Raw genomic sequence first — 24102 nt, forward strand, 5'->3', positions numbered from 1 at the left:
CTACATTACTGTTATATACAGGACAGTTCTCAACTATATTTATATATTTATATATATTTCAAGAGAGAGGCACTCTGGGGGTCGGCTGGCCCTGCCGGAGTCAGTCATGTCCTCGCTCCACACAAGATGTCACGGGGCTGTCTTATGAAGGTGATTAATAATGCTCAAAAATAAATGAAACCAAGTAACAACTTGTACCAAAAGTAGACCAAGCATCACATCATGTACTCTGCAGTTAATTGGAGTGTGTTTTGCTTATTTTCTAATCGTCTCCAAGTCAGATTTCTATCTTGAAACATCAATATATACGGTAAGTCAACCTATTGATCTCAGAATAATTCAAAGATCATAGTTCTTTCCCTCTCCCCACACAAAGTTCACTATAGAACTTAAAATGGCATGGATTATGGAGTTAGTGCAGCAGCGTGCACACAGGAACGCTTCTAAAAAGCTACTTTAAAATAAAACTTAAAAAAAGAAAAGAAAAAAACACTCCCTTTGTTGAAAAACGTGTGTCAAAAGCCTGAAGTTAATGACAGGTCAGAAAGACTTTGGACCCACGAAACAGCAGTTTGGACAAATAGAATCCAGTTAGAAAACAAAAGCAATAAAACAAGATCTATGTAACACTTATTTTATTTTAACTAGATACAGTGAAACAAAAAAAAAATCTCTTATATAAGAGTTTAAACTTCTTTCTGAAAAATTGAAAAGAAAAAAAAAACATTTAGGAGAAGGGAGGGTGGGGGAATGAACAAGTACCTCTTTTAATCTCCATGATAAATGAAATGATATGGTTGACAAACAAATGAAAATACAAGTTCAGGCACTGAAAAGGTATCTCTCTCCCTTTTATGACATCGTTAAGTCGTGAGGATGAAAAGGCCACACTGTTGATTTGTATAGGTCTTCCTTTTTCTTCATCTTCATCTTGTACACACACACACACACGCACACAAAAAGAAAACACAAAACGCTCTACCTGCCATCTGTGATTACATGTCGGTAGGACAAATTGACAACATGACATGACATGGGAATAACATCACAATAACACTGATTTGTTCTCCTCGTTAGCCATTACCTCACGCCAAAACAGCCGACATCTGCCGCCAACAGATGTGTGTTTTGCAGTGGTGGAAGAAAGGGTGAAATGAAAAACAAAATTCATTGACACATGAAGGCGATCCACATTAAGTACGGTGGCTACATTCAAAGAACCAGTTGCATAATTACTGTTCACCCACACCAACTCCTCATTTATCCTCAGTGCCCCGCCCAAAATAGGTAAAGAAAGAATTCAGAGTAGCCTTCTTCAACTCAAACAGGAATTAAAAACCTTCAACAGCCTTTTCTCTGCCACCCTGCTTCTATTTGTTGTGTCCAACATCCCCCTTGTAAAGTTCATCTACAATACACTCTAAACGTCAAACTAATATTGCCATTTATGTAAAAAAATCTACAATGTATAGGCTAACAAAAAAATATATATTTTTATATATATTTAAATTTTTGAAAAATGAAACGCATCAAGAGAAATGTACGGAGTGAATGTACACGTCACACTTTTCTCGCTAGAGGGAAAGGAGGAGGAAGGCGAGGGGCGCTAATTCAATGGGAATGCTTGTTTCTGGAAAAGAAAGCCTCTATGACACCCAAAAAGGTTGACCAAAAGTTCCCTCCATAAAAATAAGAGAGAGAGAGAGAGAAAAAAAAAAAAAAAAAAAAGGCTTTTTGCTTTTTTTCCAGAATATCAATTCGGGGGGCAAATGAACCATAGCCCTCAAGTTTGCTGGCATTGTCGGTGAGCCATTTCAACGAAGTCCCTGTTTCTCTGTGAGCGCTTAAATGGCTTCTTTTTGTTTTTCCACCCAACTTTACACAACTGTGCTTTGTCTTGTGTGTGCGCGCTTTAGTTGAAAAGCAGTAGAGACACCTGAAATCACATTAACAGCTTTAACATTTGAATTAGCGCTCCAAAAAGTATAGGGGGAGAAATGAACTGTTTTGTGGAAAGTCCTTATTCCAGGGTGTCCAAATGCCTTGTGGGATATTAAGAGCGCTGCATTTGAATTGTCCAGAAATGGCCACCTTGCATTTTATGGCCTCCTCAAGCAATTGCTGATTAAAAAAAAAAAAAAAAAAATAGTCACTGAATTTAGGCAATTCACCTCTGGGCTTGGTTACATAACATATGTAAGACTGTACCATCACACTGGGAATGACATACGTTAAAAAATAATTGCTCAATACACATAAGCAATCCCTCACTAAATGTTCCTCATATGTAAAGCAATTTGCTTAAATGTCAAATAGAAAACATTGTGTAACATTGAGGCACAAATCTATGATTCAATTTGTGTTTCTTCCTTTCTCTCGTTCACCAGAGCAACTCTCGGCAGTGAGTCAAAAGTCCCAAATTGCGGCAGCACAAAAACAAGAAAACAAAAAAAAGTTCTCGCGCGTTCAATCGTATTGTGGAAACCAAAATGTCAACGTTTTTTGTACAGATATATTTAAAAAAAAGAAAGAAAAAAAAGAAAAGTTTTTCACATTTGAGCTTGTAGTCATGTTGGGAGTGCGACAAACAGGCTGTGTCCATTTTGGCAGTTTGCATGAATGTGTGCATGTCTTGAAACTTGAACGGAAATGCACAGACATGTCCACATATGCGCACACACATACTGAGAGTTAATAGGTGGAAGAAATCTGTTAAGGCCACAACCTCTGAGAGCCAAGGAAACACCACCACATCTGCAGGGAGAAAGAGGGGGGGAAAAAAAACAAAAACAAAAAAACAGGCAGAAATACAATTTAATTAAAGAAGCAAAGCTTAACACAGTGCAACCTCTAGTGTCACCATCAAATTAGGAATAAGGCCAAATTTCAACCTGAATAAGCATCCAAAGGATTATTCTCAACAAGTGTTTTGTATTTTTTTTGGCTTTTGTGTTTTGTATAAAAAATAATAATAATAAAATTAAAAAAAAAGAATATTGTTCCCTGAAATTCCTCATGGCATACAGGTATTAACTTTGTTTCCACTTTTATAAAGTTACAACTCACAACTGCTAAAAAGTTTGAATATCATCACTGAAGGCCTACCTGGTGTTACATGTGACCAACTGGATTGTGGCCATCTCCTCCGATACTTGGGTGGCCTCCTGAGAGCTGCATGGGCGCATCACCCACCACGCCGGACACCTTTTCCTCCTCACGGCGTTTTAAACACGCCGCCTTGGGGTTCAGGTTACGCTCTGAACCAAGGCAAAACGGTGCTACATTAGTGATAGAAGACTAACAACAAAAAAACGTTTGCGGCTATCATGGAAACTGACCTCTGACTTGTTGTTCTAAATTGAGTATGACGTTGACGGCTTGGTGCAGGATGAGAAGTTTGGTCTGAGGTTTGTCGTGGCTGAGATGCAGCTGGCACATCCTCCCGAGCTCCTTGAACGCCTCGTTGATGTCCCGTACTCGCAGGCGCTCGCGGGCGTTGTTGGCCACTCGCCGCTCCCGCTCGCGTTCCATCTTCACCTCGGGCGGGAGGTCTTCGTCGTCTTCATCGTCCTGACTGGAGGGAGACGGCGCGGTGAACATCGAAACAAACAAAAACAAAAAAACAAAAAACAAAAAAAAAAAGCTTCATTTTGGTGACAATAACATTTGGCACCAATCTCCAGATTATGCATCCGGTGAAGCGGTGCAATTACACCAACACACATTGGACTCATTCGATAGTTAAGCAGCCTCTGATATGCTTTCATCTACAAACTAATATAGTTGATCACATAGTGTGAACCTAAACACGGGAGGTTCATCATGTTTAAGACACTACACTAGAAAGCAGCTGCACCAGAGTGCACTTTGCATGGACGTGCGGGAGGAGCCCACAAAGCACAAGAAAGGGATTTTCTACTTGAGAAACTTACTCATCTTTCGGGTCTGAAAGGCTAGAGAGCATCTGGAGGGTCAACGCCTCCTTTCTGAAAATTGTGACATAAAAGGAGGGGGGGGGATGTCAACAGCATTAAACAGCTAACATTGCCAACCAGGGCGACACAGGATTTAATTTGAATGACTTATGACGCCCTTTATGAGAGACGGACACCAGTAATTTTTAGATTGTGGAGGAAAAAAAAAAAATCCACCTCAGTTTCTCAAACAAACTTTAAGAAACGGTAAACAACTAACTACCTACCTTGTTCGACTACGTGCTGCTTTGGAATCCTTCTTTTCATCGTCGGATTTGTCCGCGTTGGACGAGTTTTCATCCTCCTCCTTATCTTCCCTTTTGATGTCTGAGCTGCTGGAGGAGTGCGTGGAGCGCGTGACCGCACCAGGGAGACCTGTGCATGACAAGCGCACGCGTGTGTAATGTCATGCGTTTGCACTGTAGCGCAGCTTGGGCCCCGACTTACTGCTGAAGCCTTCTGGCTGTCCAACTGACGGCGTGGACCCGGACGCGTGATGACCGTGCAGAAGTGTGCTGCTGGGCGGGAGGCCAGTGGGCTCCTCATGTTTCCCTCCCTGTTAAATAGGTGGATGGGTAGCTATCATTGATCCTGTGCGGTGGAGAAACGTCTATGCGGGCATGTGGAGACACTTTTACACTGTACAATACATGGGACTTTCAGTTTACGAATAATGTTGATACACTTTTAAAACGAGGACTTGTTTTAGCTCAACTCTACTCACATGGTCTTCCACATCAATATGCAAACATGAAGTGTGAAATCTCACGGCTTTGAACGAGTCTGTCGGAATAACTCACGCTTGAAACATTGTTTGATTACATAATTAAAATAATACTTAGTAGCTGGTCTACCTTAAGTGTCAATAGCAAGCAGATATGTCCAGAGTAAAGTGGCCAGATCGCAAAATATTCTACGAAATGTGACGCTCTGAAACTGTTTATGTGGACTCAGTAACTCTTGTACAAGTTTAATTTTCTTGCAGTTCAACAACTGTCCACCAGATGGCAGAAGGCATTTGTTAAAAAAGAACATCCCTATTTCCTTCATTCCTTGACCTTTTTAAAGCAAATATAGACAATACTCCTTTTAAGAGGATACAAATTGCAAAATATGCTGCAAATGGGTCTTGTAAGCATGATAGCAGTTAGTCTATTACTTCAGTGGCTACCCCATCGGAATCCACAGTATGTAGTACAGCAATCTTGTCCTTTAAGAAAAGCTTTTTGCAATCATCAATATCATGTACATCACATACATAATATTGATAGTTTCACGTACAGTACATGATCAATTATGATCTATGGATTTGTCGAGCTATGCCTTAATAGGAAAAGCAAGTAGGTGGCTGACCATAGCAGGATGTCTGTTGCTGAGAGCGAGGCTGGCATTTGGGAAAGCTGGAGAGAGGGATCCAAGGCCCCCGTTGTGTACTGCGGACAGAAGGCTGTGCATGTCGGGGTGGGCACCATCTAAGCCTGGCCCTTGGCCTACAGCATGGTTCCGGAGTACATGGATGGCCTCTTCCAAACGGTCCTCCATCTTACTCTGCTACAGATATACATATAATGCGGTTTGAAGATATTGTATCCATAAAAAAGTACTAATATTCAACATCTACTTTTGATTCTGGAGCGTACCAGTGCATGTGGTTGCCCTTCAAAAGTGGGTGTGGTTGGTCTTTGCCACTGGGACTGAGCTCCTCCTGCACAGAGAAACATTAGGCCAATGATAAGTACTCATTATTAATGTTACACCAGAGGGAGCTGTTGAGGCATATCTGCTATAAACGACATTTAGGGTTGCCCAAATTTCAAAGAATAAATCACTGTGTATAAAGAATAATTCACAAATCACTGTAAAATAAATGTTAATGTAGGCTTAAAGATAAAGTACTACATGATTATATTATGTAGGTGCAGAAGAGTTAGCCTTTACCTGCAATAGCCTGAGGAGATCCTGGAGTAGAAGGAGCCGAGGAGAAGTTATTACTGTTGTGGTCCGATGGATAAATCTGAAGCAAAATAAAATCATCAGAAAGACCACTAATTAATATAGACTTTCAGATCCATTAATCAAATCCAACTTTCACTGACAGAATACAAAGTGGCGCTATAAAGTACTTTCTACAAGAATACCAGTGAGATAGAAAAAAGCTCACCGAGGCGAGTGCCTTTCCGATTTCGTCTCCGGAACTGCCTGCCGTGGTGGTTCGGTTGCCTGCTGCAACAAATACAAGCAAGGCATGTGATCTGAAAACACCAATAACAATTTTTTTTTTTAATTATTGTATGAATTCATTTGTTACCCATGATGGCTTCTCCGTTGATGGCGGGCGTGTGGTTGTAGGTGGTGGGGGCGGCGTGGAAGCCGTTAACTTCGCTGCCGTGCAGTGGATAATTCTGCGTGCACAGACGCAAGGAAAGGGTATATTAGGAACCCAAATATGAAACAACCAACCCCCCCCCCCCCCCCCCCAAAAAAAAAGAAGAAAAAGACTGCATGTGTGACAGCTGTGTAACAGTTAAAATTGTGGCAAATGTAGAAATTAAGGTCTACCAACCATCCTGTCTTGTGGGTTCAGTGATGAGAAGGAGCCTGGTGGTCCAATGTGAGGGGAGTTGCCTAACATGGCCGAATAGCCAGTAGATGGCCAAAGGTCTTCTGCCAAGGGGCACACAAGAATTCATCCTTGTGATGCAAGAATGATTGAGTAGATCACCAAAAGGGACATCATGTGAAATTCCTACCTTGCATGTAGAAAGAGCCTGGGTAGACTGTACCGGGCTTACCGCCAGGGTAACCTCCATTGTCTCTCGCATACTCGTCACCGGATGTGGACGCATATACCTAAAACAAGCAGACAGAAGTAACGTGAGGCTCAGCTTATTATTATTTTGAGCTAGCTTCAAATGGCCACAAGATGGCGAGAGGGAGTCTGTACTGTGGAGGAAACGCAGCGGCCATGGCACGCTGGGCACGGCTAAGGCTCGGATCCCGGTGCACAGCGAGCGCTTCCTCTTCCTCCCAGGATCCCGATGACATCACACAGGCTGGCCAGCAGCCCTCCCCAGTAACACACGCACACACATAGAGTGTGTGTGCCTCATAGAGAGCCAAGGCACGGACCCGAGCATGCACACGCGTGCCATTCTCTGAAACATGCGCCATCGCTTTCTGTAAGGGTCGACTTGTAGAGGGGATCACAACTGACAACCCTGATGAGACAAGACTACAGTTCCTTACAAAACTGTCTGTTGAGCTTCTCAGCACTCTAGTTCCACAGACTGAAGGCAGACACGAGGAACCCCCAGTTTGTCAGAATCGTCGGCGACCTCTCAGTCCGCCTTCCCCCCCGTCCGATTGTGTTGCATATGGAAGGATACAGGATGAGAAGAATAATGGGGGCTACGCTGCAAAGAATGCTAATCCAGAGAAGGGATTTTTTTTTCTGTAATTTGATTTAACAGGGAGAAGTGGAAAGGGAATGGAGAGATGCACTTCTAATTACAGAGCCATCTGCCTGTTCCTGGACCACATCCAACTCCACAGGCAGCTGGGCTGAGGAGAAGGAGCGAGGGGAGGGAGGGGGAGCGATGGGGGCTGGGATCCAGTCTGAGAGAGAGAGCAAGAGAGAGCGAGAGAGAGGGAGAGAGAGGGAGAGAGAGGGAGAGAGACTGCAGTGGGTAAGGGGTGTAGGCACGAGATGGACGATTGAGAGGGGGAAAAAATGAGGACCCTGATGATTTATGAAATGGGTAGCTAGATAAGGGGTGTTGAGGGAGGGGGCCAGTAGAAGGTAATCTAAATGACTTAAACAAAGCTTGATATGGCCAGGGGAGTGTAAAGGAAACGGGGGATTTAACATGATCGCTGTTAATTCGGGGGAAAAAACATGACTGAGATGGCTTCATCTAACAATGGGCTTTGAGTTGCGCTTTCACGGGGAACAATGTCACGTGAATCCTGTTGCTCTACATGGCAATGGAACTACACAATGACTAGTGTATTGCACTGTAATTATATTCTCGGGAAGAAACGGGATTTCTAGGCTAAAATCCTCAACTAAAAGGGCTTTAATGCAATTCAGGTTATGACCGTGTAAAAGGGGTTTCTGCTAGGAAAACACTGGTGGGAGTGGATTCAGATTAATGTCCAAATAAACTCAAAGTGCTTTATTCTTCCACCACACAGGACGTTTGTGGTAAGTTTAATGGACAACAGGGATAGGTTCCTTCTCTCTGTAACTAAGAAAGCTCACATGAAGCATGAATGGTCTTTACAGGGAGAGTGTTTCTTAATTTGCTAAATAAAAGTGCAAAAGGGGTTGTCATGGGGTGTCCACACGAGGCAGCCATGGGGGCAGTGTGGGAGCACAGGATCATCATTGGCAGCCATTAATCTGGGCTCAGACACGGACGGGGCTAAGAGGCCTCCCAAGCACGGTGCCTCACAACTGGGTCACTCACAGGGGGGAGGCCCACCCAGGCCATCATGTGCTGAGAGGCGGGCTGACAGAGGTGGTGGTGGGGGTTTCACACACAGACATCTCATCATCTGCACTGAAACCACGCGGCCATCGTTCACACCGCAGCAGAATGACTGAGGTTCAGACAGTAAGAATGCGGGTGGCGCGGGAGGGTTGCATCGAGTTCACACTCGCGCCGTGTGTCATACAGAAGCAGAGGAGAAGTAAGTGTGTGGTTTTCAGGAGCCACTTCAAACCGCCAGCACCCACAGGTGGAGGACCCAGGGTGGTCAGTGGGCACACAAAACTTGACAGTGCGACACAAAACTTGCTCATCAATTCAGTAGGCTGTACCAACACCATCTCACAGCAACAACGAGAGACAAAATCCAGACTGTTTACGGTAGATTTAAACTCACGCCACATTATGCATCCATGGCTATGCAATTTGTGACCTGGCCGACCAGAAAAATCCGCTTCCTCCTCGCTCTGACAAAACACAAGCAAGTCAATTCTCAAGTAACCTCACGACAAAATGTGACCAGCAGCACAACATTAGCTGCACCTGCACAAACTAATGACATCCAATCCGGATCAAAACCTTAATTGGGATTATAAAGATCTATTTTGATGGCCATTATTAGTGCTGTATTAATAATATGTGAATTATTGTGGTGTTCAAATCAGACTGAGGGGCATTAGTTTTACTTTCCCGGAGCGAAACAGGCTAAGCAAATTAAAAACACCTTCCAGTATGGATCTCATGTGTTTTTAGCAATCTCCCACTTATCCTCAATAGTGAGAGGCAAGAAAAAGTGTTCTCTGTGCTAGGTTGGGCACAGTGAACCATCACGTGACTCGAGACAATTAAAAAGTAGCAATCCTGCGGCGCTGAAAATGAACTACAATAGTTAAAGCGGTGCGTCAAGGCCGCATAGTAATTAGCGCACAAGACTACACTCAACAGTCTATAAAAAGAGGAGTGATGTGGGCAACTGCCGATTCGCTGACTGTATAGTCAAACATGTAAACATGACTTGCATTTCCAACTATGTGTGCGCAAGCGCCATCAGCTGCCTGGAATTCTGGGCGCACTGACAAAATCTGGTACAGTGACCCTTTGTACGGCCTGGACCCAACATGGGGGTTTAACCACACAAGCAACAACAGGATCAACATCTTACAGATATGATTGGTATGAAACGTGCAAGAATGGTGAATGGATTGAAGACTCAAAGATGCACGTGGTAGAAGTTGAGCTTGATAAATGTTGATGCCAGCTCACTGTGGGTCTTTACCCCCGTCTGTCACAGAACTGCTCAAGCGGAGAGGAGAAAGCAGCGCATGTGTCAGTGTGTGTGTACAGAGAGAGCGAGAGAGTGGGAGAGAGGTGTGTGTGTGTGTGTGAATAGAAAGAGAGCAGAGAGGAAGAAAGAAGGTCTCACCGACGAAGGAAGGCCAGGGGGTTTCCGAATCTTCTTTGGCTGGGAGTCTGCAAGCATGCAGAAGGAGGAAACAACGAAAAAGGTAAAAAGTGTGACAACATACAAGCATCAATGTCAGCACAGGTGCTTTATCTTCATGGGCCTGCTACAATTGTTAACAGAACACAATTGCAGCATTGTGCCAGTGTTTGTGTGCTTGATTGTCAGAGAAAAAAAATGTTGCCAGGCATTCAATGGCGCATGGAATTGTGGGTTATTTTTTTTGGAAGACTAACTATTTTAATTAAAAAAAGAAATGAGTACAACAATGCAATTTGGCATTTAACTCGGACAGAGATTTTTATGATGTGATCTGTGACTGTATATACTTGTTATCTTACCCACGCCTCCATCAGGCGGCCTCCTCCGCGGATTGTTTGGGTAGGATTGGTAAAACTGGGAGCCTGATTTCAGCCCAGAGGGAGACATGGCATCTGGGCTGGGCATTGCAATTTCGCTTGGGAGGAAACCAGGCTGCAAACACACAAAGGTGTGGTTATACTCGAGGCATAAGATTGATGCCTTGACATGTCATGTGGTCCAATAATGCCTATGAGTGGGAAGCCTCTTTTGGTCGCATCCTTACAATATTTGAGCAATCCCATCTAGAAACAACTAAAATAGATCGGCAAGCTAATTTTAGCCTTGTTGCTGTTGCAATACCGGGAGCTATAGTATTAAACTTGATCTCGACTCAAATATAGGAGAACCACGTTCTCCTTGATTGTTATTTTATGTCGCCCTCTGACAGATGTAGTTTTTGCAGTTTCATACAATAGTGGAAAAAACATTCAGTGCAACGGTTTAGGCGTGGAGCACAAAACACTAATTTCCACTGACTGACTGACTGACAGACACAGTAATGTACCGTGCTTTGTTCTGCTACAATGATTTACATAGCTGACGTCGCTGTTGCTAACACGCCCAAACACCAAATCAAATCTAGGTGGAAATGCAGCTTTAAGATGTGCAACTTACCTGGTTCGCAAATGGAGAGTACGGCGGCCGCTCATTTTTACCTGAAAGATCAATTGCTACGTCAATGCGTTACAACAAAACAAAGGCCCAAGGCAAGAATTTGTGCTCAGTTTAACGGAAAAATGGTTTTGTGAAAAGTAGAAGAAGTCCAGAGATGCCCTTCCCCTTCTTTTAGTACGCTCAGTTGCATAAAGCTGCCTGCAATATAAAACCCGAGGGAAGCTTTCTGCTTCACTGCCCTGACACTCAACCAATGAACACATGCGAGCATGCATGTGGTCATATTTGCAAAAAAAAAAACAAAAAAACAAAAAAACAAAAAAACTATATCTAGTAATAACTAAATATTCCAAACATGTTACATTTCATGAATTATAAAATAAACAAACAAAGAATAAAGTACTTAATTGTTAAGACAAGACTTCACAATTTAAAGTTCATACCTGCAATCCCCGAACTTATGAAAGGAGAGGCTAAGCCTTCATGTTCACTGTAGTGGGATCCTTCCCCGTAGCCCTGCAAGGACACATAGCAGGAGGGGGATGAGAACATTTAAGCTCAACAGGCATGACAAGCACTCTTCCGGGCCTTGCGCATCATGTTGGCACACCTACTGGGCTTCATGGTTACCCTCTCCTCTGCTTAACTTGCAGGACCAACGCCAGACAAATCAGCTTGGGGGATTCAGAGCAACTTTCTTAATTATCGACGCGTGCTAATCAAAGCAATAATGAGTGTACCTCAGCCCTTGTTCCTTATTTCTACCCAGACTTGTGCCAAGTCAGTTAACGGCGGATGTGAGGCAGGAATTACCGGTGGATTTCCACAGAGGTTTTGGGCTACTAGATGGCTTGCCAACACATGAATCTAAGCCAAGGTTATTAGGTACAAAGTAGAAGCACAACTTGACATCAAATACGGCGTGTGGCTTCAAAATGCACTCAGCCGCCTCAATGCTTGGTGAGTGTGATTGGCAACAGCAGTGATTTACAAAATATGCACATGTGACAATATCACAAAATTCCATTTAGAGCTTACCCGTCCTTGGCTGAAAGAAGGACTGTTCTGTTCCGCCGAACCCCAGGAACCAGAACTGCTGCGCTCATCTAGTGCTGAAAAAAATAAAAAATAAATAAATAAAAGGGACATTTTGTTTAGACCAGTAAAATGCGCCAGAGAAAAGCAAACAAAGCCAGAACATTTTATTAATGAATGTGTCATTGAGGTTGGAATAACATTAAGGGACTGTGCCATCATGTTCTACTCAACATTTTAGGTCCTTAAGTGGCCACAATGGGCACACACAGAAACCATGAGAGAATCACTAACGACCAAATAAGCTGCTGTTGCTTTTAAGATGGAATGTAATGTACAAAAAAACAAAAAAAACAAAAAAACAAAACAAAACAGGAAAGGCTTCTTAATGTAGTCATTAGCGTTCATTACAGCCAGTGGAAATGAGGAAAATTAAACATTCCTAAGTGCAATCTAGCAAAATGATATTACTTTAAGTGAGATGGACACAACACAAAACAAGATGCAATGGCAAGAAAAGGAAAAAAAAAACAAAAAACAAAAGCAAAAAGAAAGAAAAGAGACGCCATGTGCAACACAAAGGAAACACTCAAAGCCAAAAGGCTGGTGAAGCTGAAACCTCCTCAAAATACCCCCATCATGCTCTTCTCCCAGTCTTGTGCACTAATGCTATCCTGGCTCTCTGGAGACACAAGGCTTAATTGCATGCTGATTTGCATAATTGTGCATATTAATGCAGCTTGCTTATGAATATTCATGTATTCTTTGATTTTTTTTTTTTTGGGGTGCCTAATTAAAAAAATGTGTGTGTGAGAAAGCAAGGAGTGGAATCAGTACGTAAGCGGGGGTGGGGTAAAGAGGCAGAGGGGTCTGGGCGAGATCAGCAGCCCGGCTGACGAGCACGGAAATGAGTGATGAGACTAACAGAGCGGTGCAAGCACCTACACATGCTGCGACAGCCGTGATCTATGGCGCCCATGCAAGTGGCACGGAAAGACGGGCGAGCGGGGAGGAGAGGGAGACCTCGGAGGATCAGCCTCAGCGGAAAGGCCACAGCACTAATAAAAGCACCGCCATCAAACACACAAGAGCGCATGCCAGGGAGAAAAATATGCCAAAGCAACAGAGGAATTCATATTGGCACATTTAACTCATCCATAACATTTTTGCACTCTTTGTTCTAAAACTAGAAATGTATAGTCAACCACAATGCATCCCGCAGGGGAGCTTGTTTTTCCACTCCAAAACAGCATAGTGCAAACTGCAAAAACCATGTAGCAATGTACACACTGGATGTAACAAGCCGCCAAATCGAGAACAGGAGTAGGAAGGACTCCTTGCAGGGACTGCAGCATTAGAGCTATGCTATTAACCCGTACGCTATTAGCTCTGCAAGTTTGGAAACCTCGCTGGTCGTAAAAATAGTACCTGCTTTTGCCAATAGTTAAATCGATTACAATCATGCCAAACTGAGTAGGTACCGCACATTGGTTTATTCAATTCACAACTGAGATTGGCACAAATAACAAAAACATGAACATGTCTGGTGGCCAATGACTACGCTCACACAATATAACAGAACATGTTTTAATTGGTCACTGGGCAGTATCGACAGTCCAAATATTCACATGGCAAGGTGTGATTTAAACTCAAAACTTGTTTTTGTTTTATTTTTTGTGTATTACGGCTGTATGGGAAAACATTAATACGACATAAATAATTTTGTGACCGATGTATTTGTTGAAGCATTAATAAATACTATCGGGAGTCGCAACAAAACGCAGTCAACTGTATTGTCAGTAATAATTTCTGATTAAGCATAAGATCTTGACCACTGTCAACCTCTGACCTGCTATATTAGTAAGAAGCGGGATTTAAATGTTTTGGGGCATTTTGGACCAAGCACAGTTATTTCTTTAAGTCTATTCTTTTAATTACTATCATCTGTGCTTTTACCATCTATCATCTACAATGTGGGACACCTAATTTAGGACGTCATAATCTACTATTGAAAGCTTTCTCCAATGGTCACACCAGATGATGATTTGCCACACCATGTAAGATTTTCAATTTAATTTAAGTCGAAGTTATGAGGCTTAACAATTACTGTAGCCATCTAAACAAAACAAGCTAGCTAGCCATACAAGTAAAGTTATAATAAAAATATGACCACTGCATACCAGTTCCTAAAAGGGTAACTATTTTTTTTTTTTTTAATAGTATAGGTGTGGAAGAGCAGGAATTTATCGACTAGTAGTTTGAACCTTGTTGCAACTTCTTAAAAATTGAAATTCCTCCAGAAATCCTGCAAAGTGAAGTTCTGCCAGGCCAACAAGTAAGAGCATAAAGTCATAATGATCTTTGTGTTTTGGATGCACCACCGCACCACCTAGGACGCCTCTACTCAGCAAGCAGGGGGGCTGGAGTCGAAAGTAGAGTGGAAGCATGGCTGTGCAGTCTGACAACATTGTTTCACACTTACTGGGCTAATTAACTCGGAGGCAATTAAAAACAAGGTGGAGAACCGCTGAGGTGCCAATGACACTTTGCCTGCCAAGGAGAGCCAGAGTTCTATGCCAGAGAAGAGATCTTTCTATTGTTGACCTTTTGTCATGAAATCAAACATACCATACCCAAACAGTGCAATATGTGTGAACATTTAAAAAAAATAAAACCTGTCATATAATCATATTTGTTTATTTATTAATATATTTAAAACTATCTCATGACATGGCATTGCAAGTTACAGTGTAAAGCGGAGGTAAAATATGATAAAGAAGCTCACGAGTGTCACCATAGATTCACATGTTGCTGTGAGCAAAAGCTGTAACTGTTCGAACATAACTGTTCTTTTTGTGAGTGACTACTTCAACCACTAAAAAAGAAACCCATGATGACGTGCTGCAGGTGTGTGGCGCTACAACATCAACAACAACAGCTAGCATGGGAGCCACTGCAATACCACATTATGTAAATTGACAAAGTTGTTTGTTGTGATCCAGGGGAAGTGAGCTGGTCACATCCCGCATGTGTGTGTATGACAAGGGGGTTGAGACATTGCCAGCAGCTGCAGAGGTGACAGAGAGGACGCCTGACTGCCTGCCTGCTTGGCCCACTCCCACCACCACACACGTCACACGGCCACCACTCCTCAAACATCTCAAATCTTCTTTGCCAGGGCTCTTCCCTCCACACACACACACACACACACGCACACACACACACACACACACACACACACACACACACACACACACACACACACACACACACGCACACACAGGCTCTTGAGGAAGGGAGAAAGACGCCTAATGCAATTAGCACCCCTCGGAGCACATTTGTGTTAATGAATAGAAGTGGTCTGTAGGGCCACTGGGTTGCTTGCTGCCGTTCCCGCGCTACTGGGTCACTCAATATACAAGCGGCTTAAGTTACGTCACACATGAACATTGTTCGTTAATGGCAACTATTGCGACTACCATATGAGCCCTTGCTTTGGTCCAAGTACGGAAATCTTGCAATATGGACATCATTGTGATTGTTTTGCTTTTTTTTTTTTTTTTTTTATCCAAACATGTCAAATGATTTTTGTCTCAGTCCACCTCACTTGACTAAACAAAGCAGCTGGATTTGAAAGAATAGAGGTATATTGTCATTTTAGTTGACTAAAACCACACGACGTGTATTATAGCACATTTTGGAAACATAAGGAAGTCTATAGTTTGAGACCAAATATTGGCGAGATGTGATAATTGCGGATGGGAGGTGGTTGGGGTCCAATTTTTATGTAGTCATACAATTACAATTAGCTGCAAATTGGACCACAACAGTATCTGTAATCTGATGGTTGTGATTTTGTATTATCCGTAATTATTAACATGCTAACATTCCATTAGTTTCCACAGTATGCAGTGTCCATGTGGGCAGATTCCCAAGACTTCCTGGTGAGGAATTTGCATGGATAAGCATTTTAACACCATTGTGCTCTAGATCTCCAAAGGTGACAGCTTGCAGTGTATCGCATTAAAATGGGTGTCATTGACCGAGCGCCACACTTTGGGACGTGAGGACAAGGAAGGGGGGTGGTGAAGGAATTAACTCCTCAGCTCTTAGTAATTGCCCGCTGTAATAGAAACAAACAGAATCCACGGACTGATCCCTCTATTCAACAATCTTCCACTCGGGCCACTCACTGCATGCTGGGCCAGTTTAAGAGCCGGCGAGCTGGGGGTGAGGCACATTGTCTCTGACTCAAGCCATTTCCTGCAGATCAGTGGGGGTAAGAGCCCTGCGCCGGTTGGGGGAAGGAGTGTTTTACACTTCAGGGTGGCGGTGGGGGAGTCGTTTCAAGTCTATAAGCCTCCTTTTTTCGCCTTTGTTCCTCCGTGGCCAAGTTCTCACTCTGGGGAACACTGCTGAGTGTGACTGGATTTCACACGGTTGGCAGGTTGACAGAGGAACCAAAGGAACATGACTAAGTAACATTCATTCAGCGAGAGAGAGTGAAAAAGAAAAGCTGACTGAAAGTCCTCAAGCACTTCCAGGGGTTAACCAGCCGCTCATTTGTACTTTAAAAATAGGAAATAATAAAAAAAACTATCCAAAATGATGGCACAGATGTTTGAGCATAACTCATATTTACATACTTAACACTTTGCTGGGTAAAAATGCAAATACCAAGCGCTCTCTCACATTCAGTACATTTGAAGGTCAGTGAGGTGTTTAATGTTCCACAAAGATATCCGCACATCATGCATCGGTATCCAAAATATTTTTAGACGGAGAACCAAATTTGGTGCCTCTCCAGGATGCCAAATGACTAAAACACATCACATGCTGCCATAATATCGATGTATACAGGGCAGAAACTTATGAGAATATGACGGGAAAAAATAAAATAAAATGCTTGACAAGACATTGTGAGCATGCCTGACAAAGGTAAGAGAAAGAACCATCTAACAGCACTGGGACAAAGCACCTGTATTAACTTTAAATGTCTACTTGGGGTGTGCCGTAATCATGCTTTATACGATATTACCAGTGTATTTTTTGGGGGGTGATAAAGATTTTGACACAATCGGGACATGACATTTTATAATATACGTAATCGCGACCCTGCATAGCAACAATATCGGAGAGTAAGAGCTGCAACGCAACAGCACGGGGAATTGCCACTGTCTTGACTACAATAGGTACAACGAATGTTTTATTGCTTAATGTTTCATTAGATAGGCAGTGAGTGGACCTACAAAACTCCTGCCTTGAAACAAGCTACTTTCCCGAGGATCACGTAATCGGGCCGATTTCCGTGGAAAAGTATATGATTAGCATATATCAATCAATGTGTTTCATTGCCGATCACAAAACCTGACCAACCGGAGACTGTACCTTGCAGCCGGCAGCCAACTAGAGACCAGTCTGTGTGCAGTGTAACGGTTCCTCGCCGCTATTCCATGGTCCTGCTGCATCTGGTTTGATTATTTGAAGGGTAACAGCGCTCAAGCTAGCCAAAGCGAGCAACATGAGACTAACCCCAATTCATGCCCCGAATCCAGTCAAGCGTCCACGGGTCATATTTGTTTTTTGCATCATCGCAACATCCCGTTTCAGCCAAGTTGTTTCTGTGATAAAGGTTTTCGATCCAAATGTAAAAACGTATTTCTGGGTCCTTTTGGCTGCTGAAAATGTGGCCTGGTTCCAGCGAGCGTCTGTCATCAAATAGTTGTCCAACATAGGCATGCAATGGCCCCGGGCCCTGTAAATATTGAACCCTGTTATCATGCAAGACGCAAGAAATGTGCTAACCTGTTTTCTGGGTTTGGTCACATGACATTTTGCACATACCGGATTCAGGTCTTCAAAAGACTGATTCCTGATTTTAGCCAATAGAACTTGTTTTACAAAGCTTTGAATAATCTTGCTGTATGGCGGAAAGATAGCTATTAAAAATAACTAGGAACGAAATGACTTAGATGAGCATGATTAGGGATGTCCTGATCATATTTTGCACTTAAACCAGTCATTTAATTGTGAGTATACACCTGATCTGATACCTCGGCAATACATACAGAAATGATGATGATGATGTTAATGATAATATTAACGATAATAATAACAATAATAATAAATGATGGGATTTTTTTTCTCAGATAAAAACAGCAGTGTTTCAAACCAAGTGAAAAATAAAATGTTTATCATATCTGTGCAGCACAAAATAATTATGCAAGCAAAATAAAATGCAGCTTGAATAAACAATTTTATGTAATCCCAGCACTTGTGTAGATGTGGTTTTCTGCCTCATCTTTTTTCCTGTCACCATACAAACTTGCAATGTTACATTGTCTAAGATGAAACTAAACTGCTTCGTTTGCCAATATATTTGCACCTCATAATTATTTTGTTACCACCGTACTCTTAAGAGCTTTAAAATATTAGGAAAAGAAAACAAATCTGATCTTTGTCACACGACACAGATTAGATAAAAAATTATGCAATTTGCCCGAATTTTCGTGGTCCTAAAATTTACATATTATACTGCATGCATTAATTGTTCAACAATACAATCAGCTTTCAAAGAGCTAAGGTAAAATTCACAACTTAAAAGGTGACAAAGATTAAAGAAATAAATAAAAAATAATTTTTTTTTTTTAAATCATGTGATAAAGTGTGTGTGTTTAACATCACGTTTCGAAGCTTACCTGAGCCGCTGAACTGGCTGCTGGCGAGGGTCATTGTTCTGTTCTTGCCGTTTGCTACGGGAGGCGCGAACATCTGCAGGGACAACAAAAGGGGAACGATAGCGTTACTAACCAAAGCAAAGGAGGACACACTTCACACATCCCATTTCCACTAATAAACGACATCACATGCGCTTGTTTCTCACTTGACAAAAAGTTTCACGCTTCGAAGTATTCTGGTTAAGATGATGGTTAAAAATAAAAAATAAAAAATGTCGCTAGCTTTGAGCAAAAACTTTTGAATACCTTGGGTAATTTACAAGCACCGTTAGAGGCCTCTGATTGGCTTGACTGTGTGGTTGAATTATCTACTGTATGTGGCAACCCCCCACCCCCAAAGCAGGACGTGCAAATCAGAGCGCAAGCTGGCGTAACAACATAACAGGTCTACACAAACCATTTTGATCCCATTAGGTCTTCTAACAGCAATCTCAAACACGCTGAACACACGCTTTCTTCCGTGTCCAAACCTTGGGAGGATGTCAGGCGCGAGGAACAAACGAGGAGGAAACTTGTTTGTACAACCCTCGACACTTTCTCACACAATTATCAGTGTCGTATTTAGTAGATGGAACATCTGCTGTTACAAATTGGCAGGCGATCAATCTGGACATTTTGATGGTGAATTCCACCGTTTAATGAGACACTCCCTTCGGGGAGTGTTGCTTTCTTTTCTTAGAAGTGGACTGCAGAGTTCCATCGTGTGAAAATGCTGCACACAAAAGGCATTCCCCAAAGCAACAAAAATGACATAACACCACTGTGAAAACGGCAATCAACCGCAGCATAAGAATGGGATTCATTAGTGGCCACAATTACAGTAATAGCTTTGGCCTGAATGTAAATGATACTTAGTGCTTGTCATTGAGCCTTGCCAACTATTGTTGTCTTTATTTTTTTTTTAAATCATCACTGACACAAATTCAAACAAATCTCCAAACAATAAAAAGGTAATCCACTTTGTAAATTACAACTCACAACTCAATGCTCCACCGAGAGAAGCATGCAACAAAAATAAAAGTATTTCCATTTCCAAATTCATTACACATGTGAACAATTCCCCTGTAGACAAGCAGCAAAATTTCCTTCAATTATGCAGATGCGCGTTACTTATCATAATGTGCTTTTAAAAGACCGATTTATGATAGTGTCAAGCATCAACCCATCATTCTATCGCCGACATCTCCCACCTGTGTCGCCCTGTCTTCCCGGTGCCACCCATCCCGACTGCACTCCCGCTTCTCTTACCGCGCTGAAATCCAGGAGGTCGCTGAGTTCCTTGTCAGTTCCCACTGCAGCCATTCTTTGCTGCTGCTCGGTCATAACCTTCCGTCTCTAACAAACCCTACGAGAGAGATTTGCAGATACAGGACTTTAATAAATGATAATAAGGGCACTAGCAGGCACAAGGACAGGGGTGACAAAGCTGAGCATAGTGTATAAATGGCTCAAAATAATCATTAAAAAAAAATTAAAAAAAATAGTCAATGCATGATGAATAAAATTACTCATCCTACATAATAGATCACATGTGGTTAATAGATCACAAAAGGTTTGAGGTACAATTACACGAATAAATTTGGAGTTGCAGATACAAGGGTGTGTTTTTCCCTTTTTACAAAGAAATACAAATTAATTGTGACTATTTTGAAACTTCGATTTGCTCTCGTGTTGCATCAACTGGTACAAACAATTGTAGCATAAAGTCTTTGAAGCACCCCAAGTTTTAGAGGAAAAAAATAATAATCAAAACTTGGGTGGAAAAAAGTGTGGTTGCGATGACAGAAGACTACAAGGACTAACCTTTGCGCGAGTGCAACATTGATTTACTTTGACTTTTTGTGCTTTTTTTTTTCCTTTTTTAAAATCACATCACAGAAGGATAGCCTACATGGCAAATAGAAAACTATGAAGTGAACTCATAAATAAAATCAGGAACTCATTGGGTCTACGGGGTACACGCATAGCTGTATGTCCAGTCTGCTCAGTACAACATGGCCTAAGCAACAATAAATAGATGAGAGCAAGACAACTGCCCGTTGTTGACGTAGCCTGATGCCACGTCACACTGGTATCCAATCACCGCCAAACAGCTCTGTCCAGGCTACTCGGTGCGATACAGCTAACTCAACAAGCTAACAATAATTCTAAAAGAACACAACACTCCATTCCCCCTCCACAGTATAGTTCAATACGTCATCTTTTTACCAATTATCTTTTTTTCCAATTGTATGACCAATTAAGTGTTCCTTAAAACAAAAAAAAAACAAAAAAAAAAAACAACAACAAAAAATTAACCCATGGACAGATTTTACAACTTTTGTTTTGAAATGCAAACAAATATGTTTCCAAATGTTAAAAGGTTCCACTGTACTTTCAAAGTCATTCATTCAGTATTTCAGTTTACTCTGCAGCAATCAAATATTTTTAAAATCAAACAGATTACTGATAATTTCATCAATTGAATGATTGAATATTTCTTGTATTATTGAACAAATTTGTGACCGAGTCTGGCCTTTCAAGGTGGGGTCTAGCCTAGTGAGTGATGTGTCAGCAAATTCAAGTAGAGTTGGCTGTATTTTGACAAATAATGTGATTAAAAACGCATTGGTGGCTGCGTCCTCCCTTGAACACTGGCGCGGCACGAAGTTCTAACCAGCGCTAGTAGGCTATAATAAACTTGCGATCCATGCTTACGTTACCTCATGTCATCGATCGACATGCTGCAATGATAATTTGGCTTTGCATATATATTTATTTTAAATAATTTGAGTTATTTGATTCATCATTGTAGCACTAAAGTGACATGCAAATGGGGAAACTCGTGAAGTAGTAATACCATAAAAATGGCAAATATGTAGCCTTGTATCACTTTTATTTTTTTTTTTAAATACAACTCTGGCAAACAGCACAGCCATACGTCCATCACAACCACATGAAAGGCAACAAATACATTTACAATTACAGACATAATTAGGACCATTGTTAGCCCAAGGAAATAGTGGTGAAAGGAAGAGCTAATGGCTATATGCAAACACGTCATTACTTAATTAGCATATGTCAACTCAGGAGCGAAGCTTGTCAAACGACTCATTGAGTGGCAACGTCGGATTTTTTCTTCTGTTTTGCATTCAGACGCGAGGCCACTGTACGCAGCCGGTCCGTGATTGAGCGAGGTTAGCGGGTCATATGGAGGCACTTGGACACCAACCGGTGGTGTGCTTTTACTGCCTCGTTTGTAATAAAGCAATAACATGAACTTAAAAAGGTTTTAAAAACAACAACCAAAAAAAGATGGTAGCATAAATGATGGTGAAGCACGTTGAAATCCATATAGGGCGTGATGGGTCTTCAAGTCAATATCCAATTAGAATTGAAGCACAAGTAAAAGCGGTACGTTGTATATCATAGCCCACCATCGAACATGGAAACAAACAAGTGTGGTGAACTCAGGCAGGCGGAACTAATTTAACCTTGAGACATGGAAAGGAAGTGACCACACACACATGCGCTGATCCGAGTGTGTGTGTAAGGAGCATGCCTCTCAGTGCCTGTCCCAACTTTTCGGTCTTCTCAAATGTTACCCAAGCACTGCCTGACATTGACTCCGGCGCATGGAAGAGAGGGGAGAGGGGGGCTTCAACAAAATGGCATCTTGGCCTACTCGTGGATCAATATCTGAAGCAAGCAGATTAGGGGGGGGTCTGTGTCAGCCCCCCCACAGGCAAAGAAGCCACAAAGAAGCCGTCACCACAAACCATGACGGTATTGGTGTGTGACCTATGGCACGTGGGCCAAAAATGGCCCCGAGTCAAAACAAAACTCCAAGAAACAGCTCTATGAAGCCTGAATGCGGATAACAAGTAAACGTTGGTTAAATCATTCAGTGTGGCTCCCCTGCACATAAACTCCTTGCTGCACAAAACAAATTTTACTATCAGCACTCGAAAAGCAAAATATACAACTGTTGAAGCAAAAGTTGTCACACCAGTGGACAGACTGTGTTGTAAATGCTAAATTAAGTCCACTTTGGGTAGGATTTCTATAAAATGAATTGTCAACATGCACCCAAAAGTCAGGATATAGGTTACATCCAAAACTTCTTTTTTTTTTAAGCCCCTCCAAATATCTAAGATGATGGAGGCCGCCTTTAAATGACCAAACTTTACTCATTCACTCCTTCCTTCACTCATATTGGGGTTCAAGTCGCATTATGGGGGAGGAGGGGGGCTTTTGGAAGATGGTGGGGGTGGGAGCGAGGAATTTCCTGCCAAATGTGTAATAAAATTAAAAGTCTCGCTGGTGGCCACTCGCTCCCATACAGGAATGTTTCAAAGGCGACCAAAAGAGCTTATGGAAAGTTTGTCTTTAAAACAAGGGGGGGATACACAGAGTAGGCCCCGAAACGTAAAGTTGAGCTAAATAGCGTCGCCAAGCTTATACATTGTGTTTTCTGAAATGCTAACTAGCATAGACAAAACCGCGGAACAAGAAAAAAAACCGAGGATATTTACAACTCTTTCTGGATAATATTAGCGGTCGAAATGGGGGAGTAGCATGAAGCTAGCTCATCAAAGCATACAAAAAAATTAACGAGCCCTCGCTTAAAAAACATCTTCCCGAAAAACTTTTCGGAAAAACACAAGGCGCCCTGCGCGGGTGTCAATGGGGGGGGGCCGTCGAATTCGTGCAACTTTTCGGGGTGAAAGGTAATGGAAAAGAAGATGTTTTTTTGTTTGTTTTTGTTTTATTTTACCTCTCCTCCGCGGGTGTCGGCTATCCAAGAGCGGCGAAGAAAAAGCGGACAGCGGCGAGGGGGAAAAACATAAAAGTTGAGGAGAATTTCGAGCTCAGCGCACCAGACGCATTGGAGCGCCGTGGAACGTCTTTTCCCCCCCTCTTTGTCCCGGAAAGCTCGCGCTTCAAGTGTCCAACTCCACGTGCTTGCTCCAGTGTCTCGAGTCAGTGTGCAAACAAATCTATTCTACTCGCTTAATCTCGCGTCTTCCTCCTTTTTTCCCCGTTACAATTGAGGAGATGATTTCATTCTTCTCGTAGACATCTTCACCTCCTCCGTCCACATTGTCAGACGCAACAACGTATCCCTCCGCGCGCGGAGTGAGGCCCTCAACGCCAGCGGTGTCCGATTTCAAACGCCTTTCGGAGACGGGCACAATTCGTCCGTGATTCGTTGCGATTGTGGGCGTTTTCGCTGCCTAAACGCGACGACTGTTGATAAACGAATCTCGATATCCTGTCTGCTGTCGCTGCGGTCATCAAAACACGAGCGTACTAGCTGCACTAGTTTGCGTAGCGGAAGGCTATCGCAAGAAAGTTACCTGCGATTACACAGCAGCAGCTTCGACTAGATGGCACGATAAATGCTAAGGCGCTCCGCCAATGGTAAGACGCGTACGTTTGATTGA

At 42.4% G+C, this 24102-nt stretch overlaps 1 protein-coding gene across 7 annotated transcripts in view; it reads right to left on the reverse strand.

The window, feature by feature from the left end:
* Nucleotides 1-618: 618 nt before the first annotated feature.
* Nucleotides 619-24102, reverse strand: part of tcf3b (transcription factor 3b) — a 43597-nt gene continuing 20113 nt past the window's right edge. Inside the window, exons 1-21 of one of the 7 annotated variants that reach the window (XM_077535402.1) lie at nt 23433-24036; nt 19925-20021; nt 18638-18710; nt 11943-12016; nt 11348-11420; nt 10905-10945; nt 10268-10400; nt 9888-9934; nt 6725-6824; nt 6538-6638; nt 6283-6376; nt 6136-6194; nt 5913-5988; nt 5615-5679; nt 5328-5525; nt 4422-4530; nt 4202-4349; nt 3933-3986; nt 3339-3574; nt 3106-3257; nt 619-2754 (exon numbers count right to left, since the gene is read on the reverse strand). In XM_077535402.1, coding sequence (XP_077391528.1) covers nt 3112-3257; nt 3339-3574; nt 3933-3986; nt 4202-4349; nt 4422-4530; nt 5328-5525; nt 5615-5679; nt 5913-5988; nt 6136-6194; nt 6283-6376; nt 6538-6638; nt 6725-6824; nt 9888-9934; nt 10268-10400; nt 10905-10945; nt 11348-11420; nt 11943-12016; nt 18638-18710; nt 19925-19999 — 1902 coding nt within the window. In that variant the 5' untranslated portion in view covers nt 20000-20021; nt 23433-24036 and the 3' untranslated portion in view covers nt 619-2754; nt 3106-3111. Of the gene's footprint in view, nt 2755-3105; nt 3258-3338; nt 3575-3932; nt 3987-4201; nt 4350-4421; nt 4531-5327; nt 5526-5614; nt 5680-5912; nt 5989-6135; nt 6198-6282; nt 6377-6537; nt 6639-6724; nt 6825-9887; nt 9935-10267; nt 10401-10904; nt 10946-11347; nt 11421-11942; nt 12017-18637; nt 18711-19924; nt 20022-23432; nt 24037-24102 lie in introns of those variants that run through there. The other 6 variants (XM_077535403.1, XM_077535400.1, XM_077535401.1 and 3 more) reach the window with 6 other exon arrangements.

Source organism: Festucalex cinctus, chromosome 10 (assembly GCF_051991245.1).
Source record: "Festucalex cinctus isolate MCC-2025b chromosome 10, RoL_Fcin_1.0, whole genome shotgun sequence".
Lineage (NCBI taxonomy): Eukaryota > Metazoa > Chordata > Actinopteri > Syngnathiformes > Syngnathidae > Festucalex > Festucalex cinctus.